General features: G+C 35.3%; 1 protein-coding gene across 1 annotated transcript; it reads left to right on the forward strand.

Moving 5' to 3' along the window:
* The first annotated feature begins 6809 nt into the window (after positions 1–6809).
* On the forward strand, positions 6810–9310 carry LOC145139930 (protein FAR-RED ELONGATED HYPOCOTYL 3-like). The gene is made up of 6 exons (XM_079073586.1): positions 6810–6900; positions 7237–7435; positions 7885–8141; positions 8286–8684; positions 8764–8828; positions 9008–9310. The coding sequence occupies exons 1-6, from the start codon at positions 6810–6812 to the stop codon at positions 9308–9310; spliced, it is 1314 nt and encodes a 437-aa protein (XP_078929712.1).
* Positions 9311–27236: the final 17926 nt, after the last annotated feature.

A 27236-nucleotide genomic window follows, 5' to 3' on the forward strand; every position in this document is an offset into this window, starting at 1 on the left:
GGATATGAGGAGGACCCGCTATCATGACATGCTACGAGCTGACATTCGGGAGCATGTCAGTTTTTCAGCTTGCCCTACCCTGGACTCTATGGTTGCCAGGGCAAGGGAGAGGGAGATAGACCTGGAGCACATTCGGAAGAGAAAGGCGGAAGAGGGGCATGTTATGGGGGCTTCGGAGAAGAAGCCCAAGGGACCAGATGCGGGGCCGAAAGGCCAACAGGGGCGGGGCCGCTGCAGGAAATGCGGCAAGACGCACGAGGGAGCGTGCAAGTTGGGATCGTCAGGCTGGTACAAGTGCGGCAAGTTAGGGCACTTCAGCAGGGATTGTACCGCCCCTGCACCCGTGTTACAGACGTCAGAGTTGCTGTGTTTCCAGTGCAACCAGAGGGGCCACAAGAAGGCCAATTGCCCCCAGTTGACAGCAGCAGCGCCAGTAAAGGCACCAGCTCCAGCAACCCTGCGGATTACCGATGGCCGGCAGGGCAAGGCAGAGGCTCCAGTGGTGAGGAGTCGCTCAGCTGACTACCGAGGAGGCACGTGCTGCACCCGATGTGGTGACAGGTATGATTCTTTCCCTCTGGTTTATTTTTATGATGTTTATGTTATTGATATGTGCTCTGTTTAGGATCGTTCCATGTGAACGGTATCCCAGTACAGGTACTGTTTGATTCGGGCGCTACCCGATCATTCGTTTCTCTTGCGCTTAGCAAGAAGTTTTCTGAGTCTTCGGGTATGTTGAATTGCCCTCTAGAGGTCGAGATTGCGGACGACCGATCAGTGCGAGCATCTGAGGTCTTCCGAGATTGTGTGCTGAGGTTATTTGAGGAGCCCTACTTGGTAGACTTGGTTCCCATTCCATTGCATGGGAACAAGGTGATTATGGGCATGGATTGGCTCAGCCCTAATGGGGCAGTGATCGACTGCGCGCAGCAGTTGGTGCGGATCAGGACCCTAAGTGGGGGAGAGCTGGTGATTCAGGGCGAGAGGCCACAGCGAGGACCGGCCTTATGTTCAGCAGCGAGAGCTAGGCGTTACCTTCAGCAGGGTTGCGCAGGTTATGTCGCGTATGTTATGGATACCCGGGAGGCGGGTAGGGCGACGGTGGGCGATGTGCCCGTAGTACGAGAATTTGCGGATGTATTCCCCGAGGAGTTGCCAGGGATACCTCCGGAGCGACAGGTGGAGTTCAGGATCGACCTAGTCCCTGGTGCGGCTCCGATAGCCAAGGCACCGTATCGGTTGGCTCCTTCTGAGATGCAGGAGTTGTCTACACAGCTTTAGGAGTTGTTAGACAAGGGTTTCATTCGACCGAGCAGTTCACCCTGGGGAGCCCCGATTCTGTTTGTGAAGAAGAAGGATGGGTCGCATCGTATGTGTATAGACTATAGGGAGCTGAACAAGGTAACGGTGAAGAACCGTTACCCACTCCCGAGGATTGACGACCTCTTTGACCAGCTTCAGGGAGCATCTTGGTTCTCCAAGATAGATTTGCGTTCAGGGTATCATCAGATGAGGGTCAGGGAGGAGGATGTGCAGAAGACGGCGTTTCGGACGCGTTATGGCCACTATGAGTTTGTGGTGATGCCTTTCGGGCTCACCAATGCTCCTGCCGCGTTCATGGACCTCATGAACCGCGTGTGCAGATCGATGTTAGACCGGTCTGTGATAGTGTTTATTGATGATATCTTGGTTTACTCCAAGACGCAGGAGGAGCATGAGGAGCATCTGCGAGAGGTTCTAGAGACCTTGAGGAGGGAGAACTTGTACGCCAAGTTCTCCAAGTGTGATTTCTGGTTGCGCGAGGTGCAGTTTCTTGGGCACCTTGTCAACCAGAACGGGATTTCGGTAGATCCGGCCAAGGTAGAGGCCGTGATGAGATGGGAGGTTCCGAAGTCTCCATCTGAGATTTGGAGTTTCCTGGGATTAGCTGGCTACTATCGGAGATTCATCCAGGATTTCTCCAAGATAGCATTACCCCTGACCAGGCTAACGAGGAAGGCTGTGGTCTTTCGTTGGGGGCCTGAGCAGCAGGCAGCGTTCGAGTTACTGAGGCAGAGATTGTGCGAGGCGCCAATCTTAGCCCTGCCAGAGGGCATGGAGGATTTTGTTGTGTACTGCGATGCGTCCATCTCAGGTTTGGGCGCAATATTGATGCAGAGAGGGCACGTCATCGCCTACGCGTCGAGGCAGCTGAAGCCTCACGAGGCGAACTACCCGATGCATGATTTGGAGTTGGGGGCTGTTGTGTTCGCCCTCAAGATGTGGCGACATTACCTTTATGGGGTTCGATGTACGATTTACATGGACCACAAGAGCTTGAGGTACCTCATGGATCAGCCGAATCTGAACATGAGGCAGCGTCGGTGGTTGGACGTGGTAAAGGATTACGACTGCGAGATCCTTTACCATCCGGGAAAGGCCAACGTGGTGGCCAATGCGCTTAGCCGCAAGGCGGCACCGATCAGGGATATCTGTCTGAGGATGACAGTGGTGACTCCGCTTTTGGAGCGGATCCGGGAGGCTCAGCAGGAGGCTATGAAGGAGGAACATCGGAAGAGCGAGCGGATTGTGGGACAAGTTTCCTCCTTCGATTATGATAGTCGAGGGTTATTGACACTACACCATAGGGTGTGGGTACCGTATCACGGGGGTGTGCGTCAGGTTCTGATGGAGGAGGCGCACAAATCCCGATTCTCCATTCATCCCGGGGCAACGAAGATGTATAGAGAACTTCGTCTAGACTATTGGTGGCCCTGCATGAAGCGGGATGTAGCATGGTATGTTGAGCGGTGCTTGACCTGCAGGAAAGTCAAGGCCGAGCACCAGAGGCCACACGGCAAGATGCAGCCGTTGGATATCCCGCTGTGGAAATGGGAAGACATCACGATGGATTTTATCACCAAGCTTCCCAGGACCGCACGGGGAGTGGATTCTATATGGGTCATCGTGGATCGGTTGACCAAGAGCGTTCACTTCATACCGATCCAGGAGAGTATCTCGGCAGAGAAGTTGGCCAAAATCTACATCCGAGAGGTGGTGGCGCGGCACGGAGTGCCAGTCTCCGTGATTTCAGACAGAGATGTACGGTTTACTTCCAGGTTTTGGAAGAAGTTCCATGACGAGCTGGGTACTCGTCTACCTTTTAGCACCGCTTTTCACCCGCAGACCGATGGTCAGAGTGAGCGGACCATCCAGACTCTGGAGGTTATGTTGCGGGCGTGCGTACTAGACTTCGGTGGTAGCTGGGATACCTATCTTCCTCTAGCTGAGTTTTCGTACAACAACAGCTACCATGCGAGTATCGACCGACCTCCCTTCGAGATGTTGTACGGGAGGAGGTGCAGGACCCCGATATGCTGGGGTGAGGTAGGCCAGAGGGTCATGGGGAGCACCGAAGTGGTGCTCAAGACGACCGAGAGGATCCAGCAGGTTCGGAGCAGGCTTCAGACTGCACAGAGTCGGCAGAAAAGTTATGCTGACAAGCGCCAATCAGACCTGGAGTTCCAGGTCGGGGATATGGTCCTCCTGAAGGTGTCACCATGGAAGGGTGTCATCCGATTCAGGAAACGGGGCAAATTGGGCCCCAGGTACATTGGACCCTTCAGGGTTCTGGCCCGGGTGGGCAAGGTGGCATATAGGCTGGATCTGCCAGCCGAGCTCAGTCAGATCCACAACACCTTCCATGTCTCCCAGCTGCGGAAGTGCCTAGTGGATGATTCAGCGGTGGTGCCGTTAGAGTATATCCAGGTTGACGACAGCCTGAATTACATTGAGCGCCCAGTCGCAATCCTCGACCGGAAGTCGAAGGATCTGAGGAACAAGAGGGTGGAATTAGTGAAGGTGTAATGGCAGCACCGAAAGGGTTCAGAGTGGACTTGGGAGCAGGTGGAAGAAATGATGGAGCATTACCCCGAGCTGTTCAGGACCGAGCAGCAGACTTCGAGGACGACGTCTAAAATAAGTGGGGGAGATTTGTAGCACCTGGTTCCTGGTATGTAAATTTATCTAAGTATTTTGCATTTTTAGCCTTGGACTCGGCGAGTTGTAGGCCCGACTCGCCGAGTAGAGCCGGGACATGGAACACGTTTAAGTTGGCGACTCGGCGAGTCCCCGCTGTCTGGTGAAACCCTAATTCCAAGGGTTTGCACCCTATTTAAACCAACCTTATGCGCCCCAAGCTCGCCCCCATTCACCCTCAGAGCCCCCTATATCGTTCTAACATCGTTCCTTGTGAAATTGAAGTGCTTGGTGTGATTTCTTGAAGACTTTGAGAGAGAAAGGAGAGTAGATCAAGAGGAGAGGAAGGAGGCCAGGCATCTTGGTGTTATTTCAGAGATTTCCTTGAGGTATAACTCAGTTTCCCTCTGTTTTCATGCTTATAGTCCCTTAGAGCTCCATTAAAGTCCTTCTTGAGCCATTTCCAAGCTTGGGTATGAACTAGGGTCTGTGATAAGCTGATTAACCTTTAGATCTAGGCATGATTGAGCTCCAGGAGCTCGGATCCACTGCCTTTATGAAGCCATATTGCATGAAAGCCCTAGATCTACTCTTTTAGTGCATTTTGAGCCCTAAAACCTTCATTGGTGTTTATTTACACGTAAAGTTGGAAACTTTACGTGTTAATCAAGCCCTAGGAACCTAGATCTACGTATGGAATGAGTTGGATCCAAGCAAAATCGAGTATATAATAGTGGCATGTGGCCGACTCGGCGAGTCGTTCATCGGACTCGGCGAGTCGAGTCGCGAGTCCTCGAGTTTTCCCCTTTTTGTGTTGCTGAGTGGAGTCGTGAGTCATGGGGGGGGATGACTCAGTGAGTCGAAAGCCAGACTCACTCATGGAGGAACTCGGCGAGTCAATGCCCTGACTCGGCGAGCCTCAAGAACAGACTCGGCGAGTTGTTCATACGACTCGGCGAGTCTCAGCATAGAATGTTCTTCGGTTAAAGATGAACTCGACAAGTTGTTCATATAACTCGGCTAGTAGGATGAAGGACTAGTGGTCATCGGTTTAGAGGGAAACTCGTCGAGTCAATGCCTAACTCGACGAGTAGAGACGAGATTATGGTCAATCGAGTGGATAGGGACTCGGCGAGTTGGCAAGCCAACTCGGCGAGTCGGGTCAACTGGAAGTTGACTTTGATTTTGACTCTTGGTTTAGTTAGGGGTAAATGGTCATTTTACCCTGAGGTCGGTTAGCAGTATTTGACTGAGTGTTTTTGTGGGAATTATAGCCGGAGGATTTCCGGAGCAGCAGCAGCAGAAGTCAGTCAGTTCCCACGCAGATCAGCAGCCACTTTGAGGTGAGTTACCTTCCAGTAGCGGTGGGTCTACGGCCACAATGCCGGCCCACCAGTAGGAGTTGCATGATAGATGATTGTCTCTGTGATATTCATCTAGGGTTGTTACTACCTGTGATATGTTTATGTGCTAAAATGACATGATGCTATGTACTAGTGACTGTAGGGGGAGATAGTCCCCAGATTACCGGCCAATAGGGTCGAAGGGGCGGTCGTGCCCAGCCATGCTAGATAGATTATGTGATAAATGTGTTATGTGGTAGTAGTAAGGGGGTGAAATAGTCCCCAGTACCCGGTCGAGAGGACCGAAGGGGAGACCAGCACCCAGATATGCTAGTCAGTACCCGGTCGAGAGGACCGAAGGGGAGGCCAGCTCCCAGATATGCTAGACAGTACCCGGTCGAGAGGACCGAAGGGGAGACCAGCACCTAGATATGCTAGTCAGTACCCAGTCGAGAGGACCGAAGGGGAGGCCAGCTCCCAGATATGCTAGACAGTATCCGGTCGGGAGGACCGAAGGGGTAGGTCGGGCACCCAGATATGCCGGACAATATATGTATGTTATGTAACTGTATGGTAGGTGGTATGATGGGGGAACTCACTAAGCTTCGTGCTTACAGTTTATAGTTTTGTTTTCAGGTACCTCTTCGTCGAAGGGGAAAGAGCTGGCGCGGTAGCGGCACATCATACACACACATTGATTTCCGCATCATGAGTTATTCTGGGATTTGTACTCTGACATTATTATGTTTTTATAAAATGGTTTCCGAACACGCGACATTTTTATGAAATGATATGATCAGTGAATGTTTTATTTCTAATGTTTGCTAAGTATATGTTTCAAAAATGAATTTTTTTTTGGCTCGTATTTTGGGACGTTACATACCTGTTCGTTGTTATCAGTTTCCAATTTGATGATATCTTTAGCTCGTTTGAATCGGATATGAGGAATTCATTATCAAGATTCTTTTCTTGATATAACTCGTTAGCAACTATACGTATTCATTCCATTAATCGTGAAGTTTCGCATATGTGTTTAAGTTTTCTTCTTCGTATTCAGTTTCCGATTTGATCAGGTATGTATATCGTTTGAATCGGATAGATCGGAGTTCATTATCAAGATTATTGCTTTTTATAATTTGTTTGAAATTACGCTTATTATCTTCGTTTTGGAGTTGTTTCATCGGAGTTCATTATGAAGATTATCAAGTTTCGAATATGTATTGGAGTTATTTCATCGGATTTTTGTTAAGTAGTTTGAGATATTTATTTCAAATCGGAGCTGATTTAATTTTTAATCGGATATATCGTTGTAGTGTTTACGCTCTGAACTGAGAGATATTGCTTAATTACATCATCTTATCGATCTGATTTAAGTTTCTTTCAGATATTTTGTACGTTGAGGTGAGATATATTCGAAATTAACCAGGTTTTCATATTTACGACTTTTTTGTGAGATATATTCGATATTAAGATTGTTTTTGTTTATTTATACAGATCATTTGGTTTATTATGTCGAATTCTAGTGTTATTGATTGTGATTTGTATTCTTCTATGAGTGAGAGTGAAGAAGAAGAAGATGTTGAGAACTCATTTTTTGAAGGTATCAGTTATTGAATTATTTTGTTGTTTTTAATTTTGTTGATTATCATTTATTGACATATGAATATGTTAATATGAATAAATTGTTGTCTTATTCATATATGAATAAACGTATGATAATTGTAATTTCGAATTTATTATTTTTTTCCTTTTATTCATATATGAATAAGTTATGTTTTATTTTATATATTTTGAATCCTCGTGAATTTTATGTATTCATATATGAATGTTTTATTCATATATGAATGTTTTTTGTTTGATTTATATGAGTTTCATGTATTCATATATGATTTTTTTATTCATATATTATTGTTTTATTCATGCATTATTATTTTAGGTGGTGAATCTTCAAGTTCAGTACATGATGCGCAATATTGTGATGATATAATTGGAGAACATGTCTATAAGCCAGATGAACCTGTTCAACTTATTCCATTTAAGGGTTTAATCTTCAAATCATTAAAGTTAGCTATCAAAATGTATTCTGAGTGTGCTGAAATTGGTGGTTTTGATGTTAGACTGAGCACACAGTCAAGGTTTAATAACAATATTATAAAGAAGAAACATGTTATATGTAATCGTGGTGGCAAACAGAAAAAGAAATCTTGTGACACATTAGGTACAAGTGGTGTTATGAGTTTGTAAAGCCCAAAGTAGTTGACTATAAAAATTTAAGGAGAGATATCAACAGGGTTATTGGTTATAAAGATGCCCAAATGACAGTAAACACAATGAATGACCGTCAAGCTCACTATCCAAATTACTCATTTGAGTTTATTTGTCAAGATGATGTTTTGGGCTGATGAAATGGAGAAGGCATATTATGCTGAATTTGGTGATGTTACTCGTTTGATGCGACTTTCCGAACAAACAAGTAAGTTATTCTATCTAATTTTTTTTATAGCTTATTCATATATTAATATTTTTATATTCACTTATGAATACATCAAAATTGACTTTAATGAACATTTTTTTTGTATGTTAGGTATCGAATAGTTTTTGTTCCATTTACTGCTATTGACCATCATAAAAAACTAGTTACTGTTGGATCGGGGTTGCCAAGCAATGAAAGCATTGAGTCTTACTCTTGGTTGCTTAAAGCATTTCTTAAAACTCATGGGAAAGAACCAACACTTGTTTTAACCGATCAAGATGCTGCAATAAAACAAGCTGTTGAGAATGTGTTTCCTAATTCAAAGCACCGATTATATATGTGGCATATAATGAAAAAGTTGAAAAAAGGTATTATTTTAATATATTTCAAATATATTACTTATTAGTATATTCATTTATGAGTATTGATTGTTATTTTACGTATTATTATTTATTCATTTATGAATAGTTTTCTTTTAATACAGATATCAAATGATTTATTTACGAACACAGACTTTAGAAAAAGGTTTTCGAAGCTTGTTTGGGACATTAATATGAAACCTGATGTTTTTGAGGTGAAGTGGGGTTTGCTTATGAAGGAATTCAATCTTGAAGACACAAGATGGTTTAAAGACATGTTTACAATACGTGATTCATGGATACCTGGATATTTTAGTGATATTCCAATGTGTGGTTTGATGAAGACTACGTCGAGGTCAGAGAGTATGAATTCATTCTTTAATACATACTCAGAAAGTGGGAACTTACTTTTGAATTTCATGATGAATTATGACACTGCCATTCAAAAGCAAAGGAATACTCAACGTGAGCTTGATAAGGCATCAAAGAAAGTATCATATAAAATGCAAACACCTCGAGAAATAGAACTGCAAGCATCAAAGGTTTATACAAGTACATTATTTTTTGAGGTGCAAAAAGAAATATGTAAAGCATGTTTTTTTCTGTACATACTCATATGTTGGTATTGAAGATGGTTGGGAAGTTTACATTGTGCAGCACAACAACAGTAAAATCGAATTTAAAAATGAATTTAAGGTAATTTTACTAGTTTTTTTATGAAAAATGTAATAATATTCATATAAGAATTTGAGAATATTCATATATGAATATGAGAATATTCATATATGAATATGAATATTCATATATGAATATGTAAGTGTTGATATGAGTATTCTTATATGAATGTAAATGTGTAAATTTTGTTTTTATATCAGGTTGAAATAAAAGCCGAAGAGAAAGAAATAAATTGCAGTTGTGAACATTTTAAGCGTATGGGTGCTTTATGCAGACATGCTTTTACAATAATGATGAGATGTGGTGTTAAAGAAATTCCTGAAAGGTACATTTTGAAAAGATGGAGAAAGGATGTGATATCAAGAAATTATCGTTTTAGTTCTCTTCAATCCGATTCAGGTGATTGTGAGAATGTGAAGCTAGTCAATGATTCATATTATAGTTTTGAATCATGTTTGGATATTGTAAGAGATGACAAAAGGAGATTGGCTTTGTTTGCTTAGAAACAACAAATGTTGTTGAAGGAATTTGAGAGTGATTATATTTCTCCTGGATTGAAAAGCAAGACAGATGGTGAAGTCGTATGCAAGCTTTTGGGTGTTACTATTCCTATTCCAGAAGAGATTAATATTCATGTTCCTGAAGTTCAAAGCAATAAAGGTTCTGGAATCAAGAAAATAATTCCAAGTGCAGGTGAAGTAGCATATGAAAATTCTAAAAAAGAACATAAAATGTGTTCAGGATGTGGAAAACGAGTTCCACACAATTTACGTACTTGTCCAGAAAGAGTTGGAGCTGCTAAATCAGCAAAAGACAGTTAGGGATTTTTTTTAGTTTTTTTTTTTTTTATGTTTTTTGGTTTTATTCATTTATGAATATATACAGATAAAAACAATAAACAATAATATTCATGTATGAATAATACACATTTATATTCATATGGTAAATTGATATGTTGATATTTGTTTTTTAAATTACTATAAAATAAGTTATATTGATATGGTAAATTATTCATAAATGAATACAAATATGTGAAATTTGTTATACTAATAAATAAGTTATATTCATATATGAACTTTTTTATGTTAATATCTTAACTTTGTTATACTAACATATTACTTTGTTATTCATAAATGAATATATCATATTCGTATTCATTTATGAATAAATAGAAATAAACTTCAAAAATATTTGAATATAAAAAAATGACAGAAATAAGCAAACTTGTTTATACTAATAAGTTAGTTATATTCATATATGAAATTTGTTATATTCATATATGAACTTTGTTATACTGACATATTACTCCTAATTTAATCATAAATGAATATATCATATTCGTATTCATTTATGAATAAACATAAATAAACTTTGAAAATATTTAAATATAAAAAACTGACAGAAATAAGCAAAGTTGGTTCTATTACATAATCATTCAACACAAGATAATAATAGTTGTTCATAAGCATTTCACAAAATATTAAAACGATGTTCAATAACATTTAACAAACCATTTAAAACTTGTTTCGCAGAATCATCTTACATGTACTTCAAATCCATTCATCTTCAACACAAACTGTTCTATAGCATCACACTTCAACATTCTTTCATCTTGACAAGCAATCATCAATATTCTTTTAACCTTTTTTGAATTGTTTGCATAGCCTTGTATGCATGATCAGTACGCACTTTGAATTCAACTTTTTGATATTTTTCAGCAAGATCCAACACCTTAGCCTTCAACATGTTAATTTCAGAAGTTAGCATTATGTGTGCATACCTTTGCCTGAGCTTCTCTAAAGTAGTTTGCTGAATTGCACTTTCTTTATGAAGACCTGGTTTCCACGTTGAGAGTGGTTATCCCATATAGGTCTGCATATGTCTCATTGCAAAGACCCCACAATCAACTTTGTTTTTAACTGTTCTCCATGAAATTTCAAGTCGTTGGGGTTTGATACTTTCTTTTGATATTGCATTTGCTCTTGGATGGTTTATTTCTTTAAAGTATCTCACAAACAAAATTTTCTGATCATTAAATAAAATAAAAGTTAGATATGTAATAAATTGGTTCTTTTATGTTGTTGTGAATTGGATACATACCAAAGGTTTCAATAGTACTCCGTATTTCCCTTCATAATCCCCCTCAACTGCACTGTTGTCTAGAATTTCAATTGATGGTTTCTTTAAGTTGAAGACAATCACAAAAATGTGAGCACTTCTAACAACCGGAAAGAATACATGTTTTTATGTATATAATGGTAAGTATTTTGTTGATAAAATATATATAAAAAACAACTTTAATTAACATACCATGTCAATATCTTTTATGTTCAAGATTTTTTTTACCCATTGGTACTGTCATGAAAGTTCTCCTTGAATTTTTCATACTTTCTTTCATCAAACAATGTTGAAGTTAGATAAGCAGTCTGTAACCAATATAATCATATGTGAATTTCAGTTGAATATATATAATTATCTTAAAGAATACATCATATTTGTATAATCATATGTGAATTTCAGTTGTAAAAAAATATAATATTCATAAATGAATAGATCATATTGGTGTATTCATTTATCAATAAGGAAGGAATTAAGGTTACAGATAATCATATGTGAATTTCAGTTGAATATATATAATTATCTTAAAGAATACATCATATTTGTATAACCATATGTGAATTTCAGTTGTAAAAAAATATAATATTCATAAATGAATACATCATATTGGTGTATTCATTTATCAATAAGGAAGGAATTAAGGTTAGAACATAAACTTACAGAAACTTCAACATTCAAGAAGAGTCTTTATGGTGAATTTCCAAAATCCCTTTCCAGTTCTTGGTGGTTAAGTAAATCAGCCCAAGTGTCTAAAACTTCTCCAAAAATCTATGTGTTTGCATATAGACTTTCCATAACTACTCTTTCTATTATCTGACCATATTTTGTCTGGACAACCACATCTCTGCAAATATATAATCAAAATGTCATAGATTATTATCTATATAATAATCATATATGAATGTATATAAAATAAAGTTACTTATGATGTATTCCCTTGTAAGTTGAACGACCATTCACAAACAATACTCTCCTGATGTGTCAGTTTGGGTTTTGTGTCTGTTATTCTGCATTTGAAAGGTGATTTGAAAGCATCATCAAGCTTCTTATCTCTTGGTTGATCCAGATCATGCTTTGATGGTCCTACTTCAGTAGGAATTGTTACAGAGATTGGATTTGGATTAAGAACATTTTTCTTTTCTAATCTGATAACAACCTTCTGATGGTCGTCTTTGATTTGTTTCTTTGTAAGTGGTTTTTTTGGTGAAGATTCATTAGATTTTTTACTTGAAGTTTGATCTGAATCTTGACTGAGACCTAGACTAAAGCTTGGATGAGTATCTGCATGCCAGGAGATTTATCATATAAATAGTTGTAAGTTAATTATAATATTTGAGTTTATATTTTGAAATGTTTATCCAAATTGTTACCTCCTTTATTTCCTTTTGTCTTTCCAGCTTTTTCTCGTTTTTTGTTTTCATTTTCTGAGTTTTTCTTTCCTGAAAGATAAAGAACTTTGATTAAGTAATTCATATGTGAATAAGTAATGTATTCATTTATGAATAAGTAATGCATATCATTATTTATGAATAAGAAATATTAAATTTTTATTTTTTTGTATATTGTGTTATTTATTTGTGAATAATAAAACTTATTATATTCATTTATTAGTGATTCAACTATTTACCTTTATCTTCTGCATTTCCTTTCTCAATTTCTGTGTGTTTATCTTCACCTCCATCTTTCGTGTTCTTAGCTTCTCCTCCTTGTTTATTTGTATGTTCAGAGTTTTCCTTGCCTGAAACATATACATCATAGATGAATATTTTTTTTTACCTTTTTACTCATTTATATAGTGTATTATTCACTTATGAATAAACAATGTTATTAAAAAAATCAATATAAATATTGTAATATATTTTAAATCATTCATTTACCTGTATCATCTCCGTTCGTTTTTTCAACTTCTTTTCCTTCTCCATGTACACCTTTTGATTTTTCCTTTTCTGCAAGAGTATTACTTTTACTTCTACTCATTGGTGACCCTGGTCAAAATTTAATAAACAAAATTGTTATTGTTTATTAATATTTTTATATATTTTTTTAAAATAAAAGTAAGACAAAATTTACCTATATCAATATCATCCAAAATAGTTTTTATCTCAGGGTCATTCCAGATTTCATCTTCTTGACTATTTAAACTTGAAATTTGTACTCCAAGGACATGATCCACAATGTTGTCAACAACTTTATCCAACAAGTTTTCATTTTCAGTTTGTTGAATAGTCTCTTCATGATTATTTGTTTCTTCATTATCATCACCTTTTTTCTCTTCATCATTGTCATTTTGATTGTTCTTTCCATCTTTCTCTTTTACTTCAGTTTCACCTTCTTTTTGATTATTATCTCCATCATTCTTTATTCCTTCATTCTCTGCTTCATTTGAATCAAGCAAATAATCTTCTTCTGGTTGACTTCCATCATTATGATTGTCTTCTTCACCATTTCCCTCTTTATCTTCATTTTCTTTTTGATCATTTATTTTTTGACCGATTATTGGTGTCAAATTGATTCCTTCAAATCCAGTTTGATTACTTGGAAATTCAAAAAGTGTTGTGCCTTCTGTTTTTTCTTCACCAATTATATTTGTCATCTTTTCTTTGAAAATCCTAAAACTTTCCTTTTCAGGGAACTTTGTTATCGCATCATTGAGCTTTGCATTCAGCTTTTCCTTCATCCTCTCGAAACTATTAAGCATTTTAGATATTTTTGATTCATATGCCTATGTAATAAAAAAGAAGTATGATTAGAATTTAATGTAATAATATATTATTAACATGTTCAAACTAATTACCTCAACAGAATGATCTTCATCTTTATCAGAATCACTGTCTTCGAGATCTGTATCTCCTTCATCTTGTTCATTAACAAATTCTTCATTTAATTCTCCAAGTCCAAATCTACCTTTTTTTTGTTCAAATGTCTCTCGATATCCAATCTTCTCTGAACTCCAATAACAAATTGTTGGACGTTTACGTGTTACAGTTAAAGCTTCTGAGTGGATGTTATCAACATAGAACAACTGCACATAAATGATAACTAATTGATATTCATATATGAATAAGTAATTCAAACCATTACTTATTCATACATGAATATATATATATATATATATATATATATATATATATATATATATATATATATATATTCATATATGAACAAGTAATATTATTTTTTACTTATTCATATATGAATAAGTAATGTAAAGCATTACATGTGAACAAGTATATTTTTCTTATTCATATATGAATATGTGCTATTCAGTTATGAATAATCAATATTATTAAAAATTGAGTATAAACATTATAATAACTTACCACCAAGAAAGCTGAAGGTCGAACAAAGTAGTTGTTATCTGAGTATGGTATGTATGAGTTCTTTGTTCTGACAAGACAATCCAAAACATAGCTGCACCAGTCTATGTTGCTGATATCTGTTTTTCTTGAAATATAACTCAAAGGAAACAAGTTGCATATTTCCATTGATGTTGGCTCGCAAAACGTGTTGACAAAAAGAACTAAGAAGTTCAATTTGAAATTGAAATCAGCTTGTGTGGTAGAAACAATAAAATTTTTGATTGCACTCAGTCGGATGATTGAATCTTTTTAAAATTGTTGCTTCCATTCATCATAACTTGTATCATCCTTAGGCCATTGATCCAGTTGTGTAAGTTTGGTTCCACCAATTGGTATGCCCAATATGTCATGAACAGACTCTGTTGTTACTTTCAGTTCCTTTCCTTCAATATCTATCACCATTCTCTCATAATCAAATTTTTGAAGAACATAAAATCCCAGCTTCAGTGGTATATCTGTGATTTTGATTTTTAAGAAAGCTCCAAAACCTATAGATCTTACAGATTCTTTTTGTTCTTTGCTCATCCCAAGGATTATAGATAGTAATGACTCTGGTGAACATCTGTTTTTCATTGAGTAAAATTCCTTTACCACTGGTTTTTTTTTTTTGTCTTTTTTGATTGGTAACTCCTTTTTTTTGCCTTTTTTGATGGATGACTACTTTCAAAATCAGAGTCTGAATCTTGTAGTTGTTGTTTTTCAGGAGTTTTCCTTTTTGATGGACTTTTTCTGCTTTTTCTGCTTTATTTTCTTTGGTGTTTTTGTTTCTTTTTTATCTGGGGAATGAAAACATATAATATTTGAATAAGTTATTGATATATGAATATGATATATACTCGTTGATTTATTAATATTTATTTATTACAAAACTATAACTAAGATATACAATTTTATTCATATATGAATATATTAGATATGATAGGAATTTTGTACCTTTCACATTTTTCCTCTTGAAATCTGTTTCTATCATAGTTGTGGGGTCTTTATCAGAAATACAAATCTTCTTACCTTCATGAATTAGTGAGTAGAAGATAAATAATATTGAAATACATTTTACAAAGAAAATATATTATATTCATAAATGAATATAGAATATTCATTTATAAGATATGATATGTATTTTATACCTTTTTGATTTTTCTGCATTGATCCTGTTTCTCTCATTGTTGGTGAATCTTTATCGGAAATGTTAGTGTTCTTACCTTCATTCAATAGTAAGTAGAAGATAAATGAGTTTGATATTCACGAATAAATATTTGAATAAAACATATGTATTCATATTTTTTATTCACATATGAATATGTATGTTATATTCACATGTGAATAGAACATATATAAGTCCTTTTTGTTGTATTCACATTTGAATAACGTATGTATGACAACAAGTTATTTTCTATTCATATGTGAATATAACATACATATTCACGAATGAATATTTGAATAAAACATATGTATTCATATTTTTTATTCACATATGAATATGTATGTTACATTCACATGTGAATATAACATATATAAGTCATTCTTGTTGTATTCACATTTGAATAACATATGTATGACAACAAGTTATTTCTATTCATATGTGAGTATAACATACATATTCATGAATGAATATTTGAATAAAACATATGTGTTCATATTTTTTATTCACATATGAATATGTATGTTATATTCACATGTGAATAGAACATATATAAGTAATTCTTGTTGTATTCACATTTGAATAACGTATGTATGGCAGCAAGTTATATTATATTCATATGTGAATATAACATACATATTCATGAATTAATATTTGAATAAAACATATGTATTCATATTTTTTTTATTCTCATATGAATATGTTTTGTTATATTCATATGTGAATAGAACATATATAAGTCATTCTTGTTGTATTCACATTTGAATAACGTATCTGTTGCAACAAGTTATGTTCTATTAATATGTGAATATAACATACATATTCAAGAATGAATATTTGAATAAAACATATATATTCATATTTTTTTATTAACATATGAATATGTTTTGTTATATTCATATGTGAATAGAACATATATAAGTCATTCTTGTTGTATTCACATTTGAATAATCTATGTATGACAGCAAATTATGTTCTATTCATATATGAATATAACATACATATTCACATTTGAATATTTGAATAAAACATATGTATTCATATTTTTTTATTAACATATGAATATGTTTTGTTATATTCATATGTGAATAGAACATATATAAGCCATTCTTGTTGTATTCACATTTGAATAATCTATGTATGATAGCAAGTTATGTTCTATTCATATATGAATATAACATACATATTCACATTTGAATATTTGAATAAAACATATGTATTCATATTTTTTTATTCACATATGAATATGTTTTGTTATATTCATATGTGAATAGAACATATATAAGTCATTCTTGTTGTATTCACATTTGAATAATGTATGTATGACATTAAATTATGTTCTATTCATATATGAATATAACATACATATTTACATTTGAATATTTGAATAAAACATTAGTATTCATATTTTTTTATTCACATATGAATATGTTTTGTTATATTCATATGTAAATAGAAAATATATAAGTCATTCTTGTTGTATTCACATTTGAATAACGTATGTATGACAACAAGTTATGTTCTATTCATATGTGAATATAACATACATATTCACGAATGAATATTTGAATAAAACATATGTATTCATATTTTTTATTCACATATGAATATGTATGTTATATTCACATGTGAATATAACATATATAAGTCATTCTTGCTGTATTCACATTTGAATAACGTATGTATGACAGCAAGTTATGTTCTATTCATATGTGAATATAACATACATATTCATGAATGAATATTTGAATAAAACATATGTATTCATATTTTTTATTCACATATGAATATATATATGTTATATTAATATGTGAATAGAACATATATAAGTAATTCTTGTTGTATTCACATTTGAATAACGTATGTATGGCAGCAAGTTATGTAATATTCATATGTGAATATAACATACATATTCATGAATGAATATTTGAATAAAACATATGTATGCATATTTTTTTTATTCTCATATGAATATGTTTTGTTATATTCATATGTGAATAGAACATATATAAGTCATTCTTGTTGTATTCACATTTGAATAACGTATGTATTGCAGCAAGTTAAGTTCTATTCATATGTGAATATAACATACATATTCACGAATGAATATTTGAATAAAACATATATATTCATATTTTTTTTATTAACATATGAATATGTTTTGTTATATTCATATGTGAATAGAACATATATAAGTTATTATTGTTGTATTCACATTTGAATAATGTATGTATGACAACAAATTATGTTCTATTCATATATGAATATAACATACATATTCACATTTGAATATTTGAATAAAACATATGTATTCATATTTTTTTTATTCACATATGAATATGTTTTGTTATATTCATATGTGAATAGAACATATATAAGTCATTCTTGTTGTATTCACATTTGAATAATGTATGTATGACAGCAAATTATGTTCTATTCATATATGAATATAACATACATATTCACATTTGAATATTTGAATAAACATATGTATTGATATTTTTTTTATTCACATATGAATATGTTTTGTTATATTCATATGTGAATAGAACATATATAAGTCATTCTTGTTGTATTCACAGTTGAATAATGTATGTATTGCAGCAAGTTATGTTCTATTCATATGTGAATATAACATACATATTCACATTTGAATATTAGTTTCTCTTGTGTTCAGAAGTAAACAAAACATATTTTATTTACCTTTTTGATTTGTTCTTGTTTTTCTTTTATATGTATTCTTCACTGTTGGTGTTGTTTCTATAAGGGTAAGTAGTTAATATTAGGAAAACATAAGCGAAATGTGAAGTAACGTTTGTATTTTGACAGAATAGTTTTGAATAAAGATGAAAAATGAAGAGATGATGTAAAATCATTTATATATCAAGTAATAATGGATGATTCTTACAAAAATTTCAAGTAAATAAAGTAATAACGAAGGAGGGTTACGAGAATGAACGATTCTCACAAAAAATTGAAGTAAACAACCTTTTTTGAAGAATGAACAGTGTGAAAACAATATTTTTAGTTCTAAATCAACTAATAATTATCGAAGATTACGAGAAATTTCAAGTAATCAAGTGATAATTTTAGAAATGATTCAAAATCGTTAAAAACTCGAGAAAAAACGCCGATGGTTACCTTTCATTGTCAAGAGTGAGGAAATGGTCTCGTTCATGTTTTCATCGGAAGACATTTTTCTTCGTTTATGTTATTTGATGCTTCTGCAAATGGTTTTCTTCTTATCGATTCTTCTGCAAATGGTTTTCGTGTTATGGTGTATCGAAGAGGGAAATGGTGTTTTTCTGTCGAGATTTGATGTGTTATCAAATTACTCAAGTGCCCTGACGGTTTAATGTTTTTGGATTATTTACAAAATTGCCACCGCTCATTAATGTATTTGGATTATTTACAAGTTTGACAGCATGCGTTTTTTAAGCTCATTAAATGATTGGCTGAGAATGGTTCCCCATTCTTAACTTTTTTTTTCTCAATTGAACCCTCCTCTCTCTCTCTCTCTCTCTATATATATATATATATATATATATATATATATATATATATATATATATATATATATATATATATATATAGGGGTAAGTTAATTTGAGACGGCCTAATTTTATGAGACCGTGAGACGCAATCCTAGTCACTCATTTAGTAGATTAAAAAAAACATTTTTAAAATGCAAAATAATTAAAAATTTTCGAATTTTTTTTTCAAATATTATTTTCAGAATTTATATTTTCCAAAAAAATACCAAAAAAATAAATAAAAAAATAAAAAAAATAATTTTTTTTTACATATTCTAGTAGAATATTCGAATATTATACATATCTGACAAATCAATTAGAATATTCTAACATTCTAAAAATCACATTAGAATATTTACAGTGTAATATTCTATTAGAATATTTCACGTATTTTTAAAAAAAAAACGGTAATTATTTATATATTTATTTATTTATTTTTTAGGTAATTAAAGTTCCGAAAATAATAATTAAAAAAAGAATTTTTGGATTTTTCCTTTTATTTTGCATTTTAAAATTATTTAAACTATGCATTCATAAAGTAATTAAAAATATTTGTCCCGTTACACAAAAAAAAGGTAAATAACCAAAAGGTTTTATCCAAAAAAACATAACTACCGGGGGATGAGGGAATGATCACAGATGCAAAGAGGCTCAGGATGTTGTTGATAGTATGTTTCGTGGTTAAACAGGTTGTTGAAAGGTTGAGTGAGAGATGACTTGAAAGTGATGAATTGATGTGCTATTTAAAGGTTAAAGGGAAGGGTCTAGTTTATGTTATTGGTGATGTGGGATACACTCGTAGAAATGTTGTAAAGGATTTAGAAAGGTAGTTGATTCGAATGTGAACAACAAGTATAAAAGGAAGTTGTAGTGTTGTTTGATTAACGTGGGAATTGAAAAATGGAGGTTAAGGTTTCCGTGGTTAATTAGGACTGCATGATGATGAAAAGGTGTGGACGTGGAACTTATGGAGAAAAAAATGTGATAGTTAAGGGTGTACGGAAGAATGATGTGTGCATGGGAAGGGCTAGGAGAATTCATGGTGGTGATTGTTTAGGCTAGTACCGATGTGGGTTTAGTGTGTATGCAGGCTAAGAGGGTGAAGATTTAATATTTTGTTCTATGTGGGATGGTTGTTCTAAGATCTTGGTTAAACAAATGTGGGGTTTTTAATGGTATTTTTGGTTCAACTTCTAGCAATTTTTGGCTATGATAACAATAGAGTAGACAAAGACATTTGTAGATAATCTATTTTATTTTCTACATTAACTTGAATCACGTTAATCGAAGCATTGAGAAGTCGGATATTATTAAAACACTTAAGCATAGTTAATTTGTCCCGCATGCAACATATTTTCACTCACTATTTTGCTTTTTTTTTTTCGACCAACTTGCTCGCATTCTTCAACCTCCAACATTGTAAATCTTCATCAGCCTTCATCATCGTTTAGCTCGGTAGTCACCTAGTCTTTATGCTTCTCGATTCTGATTTTTTTTATCATTGCTATGTGTATTTGCAATGTTTTTCTGCCGTTTTTGTTTCTACACAAAGGATTACAAAAAATCAAATTAGAACCATTCCCAAGTAAAATTGGATGTATGTAGTTAAATATATTCAAATTAAATTGATACAAATCCAACTGATCAAAGCGTTCACATTCTTTGGCCTTCAATCTTGCACTTCTTCATCAACCTTCATCATTTAGCTTCTGTGATACTACTTCTTGATCCCACATTTTTCTTTGTCATTTAAAAGTGATTTTATATCAATGATCTATCATATTCTCCCGTACACAAATAGTTGAAACAAACATCAAATTAAAGCGATAAAAACTAGACAATCAGACCTCCGGAGCTTATTCCAAACTCGTGCCGAGATTGGCCCGAGATCATCAACATAAATATTGACACCAACACTTTTCATGTGATACTAAAAGTTTGAAGATTCATATAAATATGTGTAGTGTTTGTAGACACCGCCTTCTTTTATGGTATGTCTTATGAGAATATTGTGCTTCATTTGTTTGTAGACATATGATGAAAATTCGTTTTGTCTCAACAACTTTAATGCCAACAAGCATATGTCATCACGCGATGAACATTCCTCTAATGAAGGTAGCTAGGTAAACCTTTAATTCTCAAGTCTTGTTATGTCTGTATGTAGGATGTACCTTGTACGGGCTTCTATGGAACCAATATGTAGAAAATGGAATCCCAAGCTGGTGCTTGGATAGAGGTTTGTTAATTATTACTAATTGTCTCCAAAAATGTCATAATCTTGATCAAACCTGTGTGAACTGATATCAAATGTTGCTATCAACAACTTTATCGATATCGAACTAGATAAATTTTATTATCGGGATAGGAAAACATGTATCAGAGTGGTCAGCATATATGTTCAAGGGTTGCAGCTAACTAATGCAATCAAAATTATTTAGGAACAACTCTCTGAGGTTGAGTTTATGTAGCTTTGTCATTTTAGTTGCTCATTCCTCACCCTAAACCAAAACCCAAATTTTTTTTGAGGATTTTCATGCATTTTTTCCTTTTCAGTGTGAGGAAACTGTCAAACCGAAACACAAATTTGATAAAGAAGATGTTCGTGCATGAATTTGCAACATGATTAAGAAGAAGGAGATGATCATTACGTTGAAATGCTCTACACATGCAAATTGGAATTAGAGAAGTTGTTGATGAATTTGAAAATTGATTGGATATGGTGGCTATGTGCGTTTAGGTTACTGAAAATGAGGTGAGAGATCTTCTATTGTTAAAAGAGAAGTGGAACTAATTTTGTAAGTTTATGGGAGAAGAATTTGCATGTCACGGAAACAAGTATTAGGTGGAAATATGAAATAGTATATGTAACGCTCGTTTCAGGTATCAATTACGTTTCAGGATTTTAGGGTTTTAGACTGGAACTCGACGAGTTGGGAGCTCCAACTCGTCGAGTAGAGATCATTTTGGACGCGGGATTTGGGATCTACTAGATGAGTTGGAAGGCCCAACTCGACGAGTATATGCTGTAAAGCAAAACCCTAATTTTCAGGGGTTGGTACCCTATTTAAGGAACTTATGGCTCATTTGTGGCCTCTCTTACCGTCCTTATTGTCCAGATAGAAACCCTAGCCGTTCCCTAGTGCTTCTTGAGTGTGTATGAGCTTTGGTGAGTCAATCTTATGCTCTTTGGAAGGAAACTTGAAGTTTGAAGGGATTGAAGTGAGGAGGAGGCTATAGATCCGTCATCTACCCTGTATTAGCATCCATTTGGAGGTAAAAAGTACCTACCTTGACCTCTTGTTTCTTAGATCTCCTCCCATGGGAGTTTAGTGCATTTTTAACGCATTTTGGGAGTCATCTTTGGAGTTGAGCCTGATTTGGAGTTGTGACTTCAGATCTGGATACCTTAGGCCTCCTTGGACCTAAATATTCAAGCTTTATGAAGCCTTGACCCGTCTTTATGACCTAAAACCTCTTCCTAAGGATAGTTTTAAGTGATGAAGCTTCTTGAAGCCTTGCATGCATGTAAAGTTAGCAACTTTACGTAATAACTACACCTTAGGATGATAAATCTGTAGTTTGGAGCCTTGGATTCAATTGGAAAGGACTGATCATGAAAAGGACTGAAGGAACTCGACGAGTTGGGCAGGGTTTACCCGTTTTCGGGATTTTGAGTGTTCTCGGTGAGCTGAATTTGAGTTTTCGGCCTAGAGTTTTCGGTTTAGAGTTTTCGGTCTCCTGGACACTAAAGAACTCGACGAGTTACTCAAGTAACTCGGCGAGTAAACTTGAGATTTCGGTTTATGAACTCCGAAGGAACTCGAGAAGTTAATAGACGCACTCGACGAGTTGGGGTTAACATGGGCTGTTTACCTTGACTTTGACCATGGTGGGCTTAGATTGACTTTGAGGGTATTTTGGTAATTTGGGATTTTGACAAGTTAATCATATGGTGGTTGTAGACAGTTGAGTTGGAGTTGCGAGTTTGGATTTATCTTATCAGTGCAACAATTCTTTAGATGTGAGTCTTCTCACTATACCAATGGGTCTAACGCACCAGGGTTGGCACATTTTCTGATATGTGGATTGATGGTTGATTATACGTTCTGTTAGTATAACATTGCATGGAGGACCCCGGGGGTTACCGTGGCAGGAAGACCATGTGGGGGTTCGCATGGCATTTAGTGTAAGACCTTGGAGGGTTTCCATGGCATCCTAGTATATTGGTATAATTATCTTGTATGATACTTTCTTGGTTAGTGAAGACCATGTGGGGGTTCCCATGGCAGGAAGACCATGTGGGGGTTCCCATCGCTGGAAGACCATGTGGAGGTTCCCATGACAGGCAGTTAAAACCACATGGGGGTTCAAGTGGCACTAGGTATAAGACCTTGGAAGGTTTCCATGGCATCCTTATATGTTTGTATGCATGGCTTATGTATTATGTGTAGCTGTTAGAGCTGTTATGGTTTATGTGATTATGTGGATTGTGAGTGGGGTATGATCTGGGGGACTCACTAAGCATTAGCTTACAGTTTGTTGATTGTTTCAGGTACTTCTGAGCCTAAGGGCAAGGGCAAGGCTTGATGGCGCGGCGTGCACTCTCCGACATTTTAAACGGGGACACTCTGATATTTAAATAAAATGTCGATGTTATGGATTTTGAAAACAGTTGTCGTTGATATTTCATATTTTATGGGAATGTTTTGCTTAATTGAAAATGAAAAATTTTATTTCAAAATTTAGGTTGTTACAGTATAGAAATTCTCCCTTGTACATACTTGTAAAAAGGATTTGGAAGTTGTTGTGCATGAATATGCATTATGTAAAAAACAAATTAGAAAGATATCATTTTGGCCAATAAATCTTACGGGACTCAAGCAGGACGAATGGGTAGAATGACAAAGCTAAAGTTGTCACTAAGATGCTTTTGTTAGTAATATTGAGTGTACACTGTCCCATGGTTTTCATCAAGTGGAGGATGTGATGTGTCTCATGAGAGATTGATCATTTACTTGACTGTGATACACAAACACATAAACAATAAAAGAATCATATCAAATTATGGGTTGATCAAGAGTATGATTTAATTTTTTTATGGATGAGATAATAGTAATAAAAAATAAACTATAAACACAGACCATATTGTGCTTCCATTTGAAACAACGTGTTTCCTTTGTTGCCCTAGAAAAGTATAGATAAATACTTTAAGAAGAACAAAATAACGACTAATGTTTTTATGTCTAAATATGCATGTTAATTACCATTTTAATTGCATTATATGGTATTTAGTTTTTCAAATAAAAGGTTTGTGTAAAAGGTGGTGTCCAATAACATGTTCACACTTGTTTTGGAATCATAAGAGGGAAAATGGTCTTTGTGATGTATTGGTATAAAATGTAAGTTGTTTTGGACTTTGAAACTCAAATTGTATATTTTTTTGGAACACCGAAACTGTTGCTTTGTAAGAGAAAGGATAGGATGAGGGAATGTAATTAGCTTTACCTTATGATTTTGATTTCAAATGTTTAAACCAAACCAAAAATCGAGAAATAAAGTGAGTATAAGCCTTTGGTGAATATATCAGCATTTTGGGACATCGTGGATGAAACTTGTACCACATAAACTTAACCCAATGTGATTGTCTCTAAGTTGTGACTGCCAATCTCAACATTCTTTTTATGTTTGTGTTGCTCCATATTTGATGCAAGGTACATGAGACTAGCATTTGTTGAACACGACTCTTTATATGGGAAACAACAATACTTTTATTAAGACACTTAAGAAGAACTTTACACGTTGAGAGACTACTACACACTTTGCTTTCTTTGAAGCTTTTCTTGGATGGTTTGGAGCAAATGAGCTCCATACATATTTATAGGCCTCTTAGGAAGGTTCTAGATACTAGTATACACTTACTATATACTAGATTACTCTAGAATTATCTAACATACTCTATAAGCTTCCATATGTTTCTAGAATGTTCTACCATGTTCTGGAGAGGTCTAGGTTACCCCGACGTCTTCTAGAATGATCCATAACCTTCCAGGGTCTTCCATGTCGTTCTAGAGTATTCTAGACTCTTCCGGTATATTCCGGAGTCTTCCATAGTCTTCCATAATGTTCTAGAATCTTGTAGATCATTCTAGAACAAGCTAAATTCTTCTAGATAATAATATTTGTTCTATTGGGCTAGTGATGATCTTTAACACTCAATCTCAGCACTAGCTCCCATTCTTCGTACCATGTTGAGCTGACAATTAAAGTCCTCAAATTTTTTAGTATTCAATCCTTTGTGAACTCCATCTGACACTTGGTCATTAATGGCTCATATTGACTTCTTCCTTGAGAACTTTTTCTCTTCCACATGCTTTGTTTTTCTTCAGTTGCAGACGTTTCTTCATATATTGTTTCTGTTGTTGACAACGACATTCGTGGTTGTCTTTTGTTGCACCGTAATATTGTTCCTGGCCCCATTGAACTCTCTTGTATAGTTTCTTATGCCTCCCTTTGTCAAACTTGTAAGCATGTGGGTTGTCCCTTTTACATGCGTTGGAAAATTCTCGGAATATTAACATGTTATGACGTGATCCCTTATTGATCTGATAATCTCTTTTAGATGTTACTCGGTTGGGAGATTCTACTTCGCTCTTACGAATCCATGTGTTTTTCTTCTGATCTGCCTTATCCAGTTTCTCTATCACATGTTCCACTATTCGTCTAAGATGCAATTTTGTATGCAACTCTGGTGATTTCATGTTCTTATTCTCCTTCAGAACATCCATCTTCGAGTGAACAACTTCCTCCTTCAAGGTTGTCATAAACTTTGTCTCACTCTTCTTGAGACCTTTGTCCAGTTGCATAGTTGATAGGATTCGGGACCCAATCCTATTTCTCTTTAAGGGCACAATGTGAATTATTGAACCCTTAGTGATACACATGGTATCATCTCTCTCAAATGACTAGGGTCGTATGTTGTCTAGGAAATCCATTCTCAATACCATACGATAGTCATCCATATGCACCACTGTCAAGTCTATGGTTTCTTCCCATTCTGCTATCTTAAGTGGTACTCTATATGTAACACCAGTGATAGGCTTGGATAAAGAGTTGACGACTTTCAACCGACCTGGATTTTTGGTGTATTTGATGCCCAACTTCCTTTGCTTCATCTTCAGCAAGGAAATTATGAGATGCACCGGTATCTACCAATGTCTTGGTGTATCCTCCATTTACCCTGGCCTCTATGAACATTAGCCTTCCTCTTTCAGTCTTATTCTTTTCTTTAGCATATAGTGCCTCATCATCCTATTCATCCTCTACTTCCTTTTTGGAAGTTACGACATTGCTTTCCATAAACTTTTTCTTTAACCATCAATCCTTGGACATGTAGAGTGCTTCCTCTTCACTCTTTAGCTTGATGTCTCCCATTTTCTTAGCAATAGCTTCTTGGCTGGCCAACAAATTCTTAAACTCTACAAGTGATGGTTGAACGGGCCATCCTTGTACAACAGTAATGAAGCTTCTATATTCCGGCCTCTGTCCATGGATGATGATCCTCTTCATTTGAGCTTCTGTAATGACGAATTGCGGATCTAGTTCAGTAATCTCCCGACATATCGACTTGACCTTGTGGAAATATTGAGCAATCGTCATGTCACGTTGTGAGATTGATAATAGCTCGTTCTCCAAAAGTTGTAGTCTCGTATCATTATTGTTTGAGAAAAGCGTCACAAACGTGTCCCAAGCTTCTTTCAGCGTGTTCTCGTCCTGAATATGCTCCAACATCTCTTCTTCGATTGTGGTCTTCAAGGAAAACATTGCTTTGCCTACTTTGATTTTTCATTTGCGCAAAGCACCATTAACATCTTCCTCTGGTGGCGTAGTTTCGCTTCCGCCAACGACCTCCCATAGATCTTGTCCTTGTAAGTAGGACTTCATACATGTTTCCCACGTTTTGTAGTTGTTGTTGTTGAGTTTCTTGATTCCTCCGACAACTTGGAGATCACCCATTGTGTTGGCAGTACCTCGGTAATACCAAACAAGCTAGTTTCGACACCAAACTTGCAGAGTCACAGACTACTCACGATACAAAGAGAATCACTCGTTCTCACTATCAAGAAACCTCGCTCTGATACCAGATTGTTGAACACGACTCTTTATATGGGAAACAACAATACTTTTATTAAGACACTTAAGAAGAACTTTACACTTTGAGAGACTACTACACACTTTGCTTTCTTTGAATCTTTTCTTGGATGGTTAGGAGCAAATGAAC

Source organism: Lactuca virosa, chromosome 9 (assembly GCF_052849685.1).
Source record: "Lactuca virosa cultivar CGN04683 chromosome 9, Lactuca_virosa_CGN04683_v6, whole genome shotgun sequence".
Classification (NCBI taxonomy): Eukaryota; Viridiplantae; Streptophyta; class Magnoliopsida; order Asterales; family Asteraceae; genus Lactuca; species Lactuca virosa.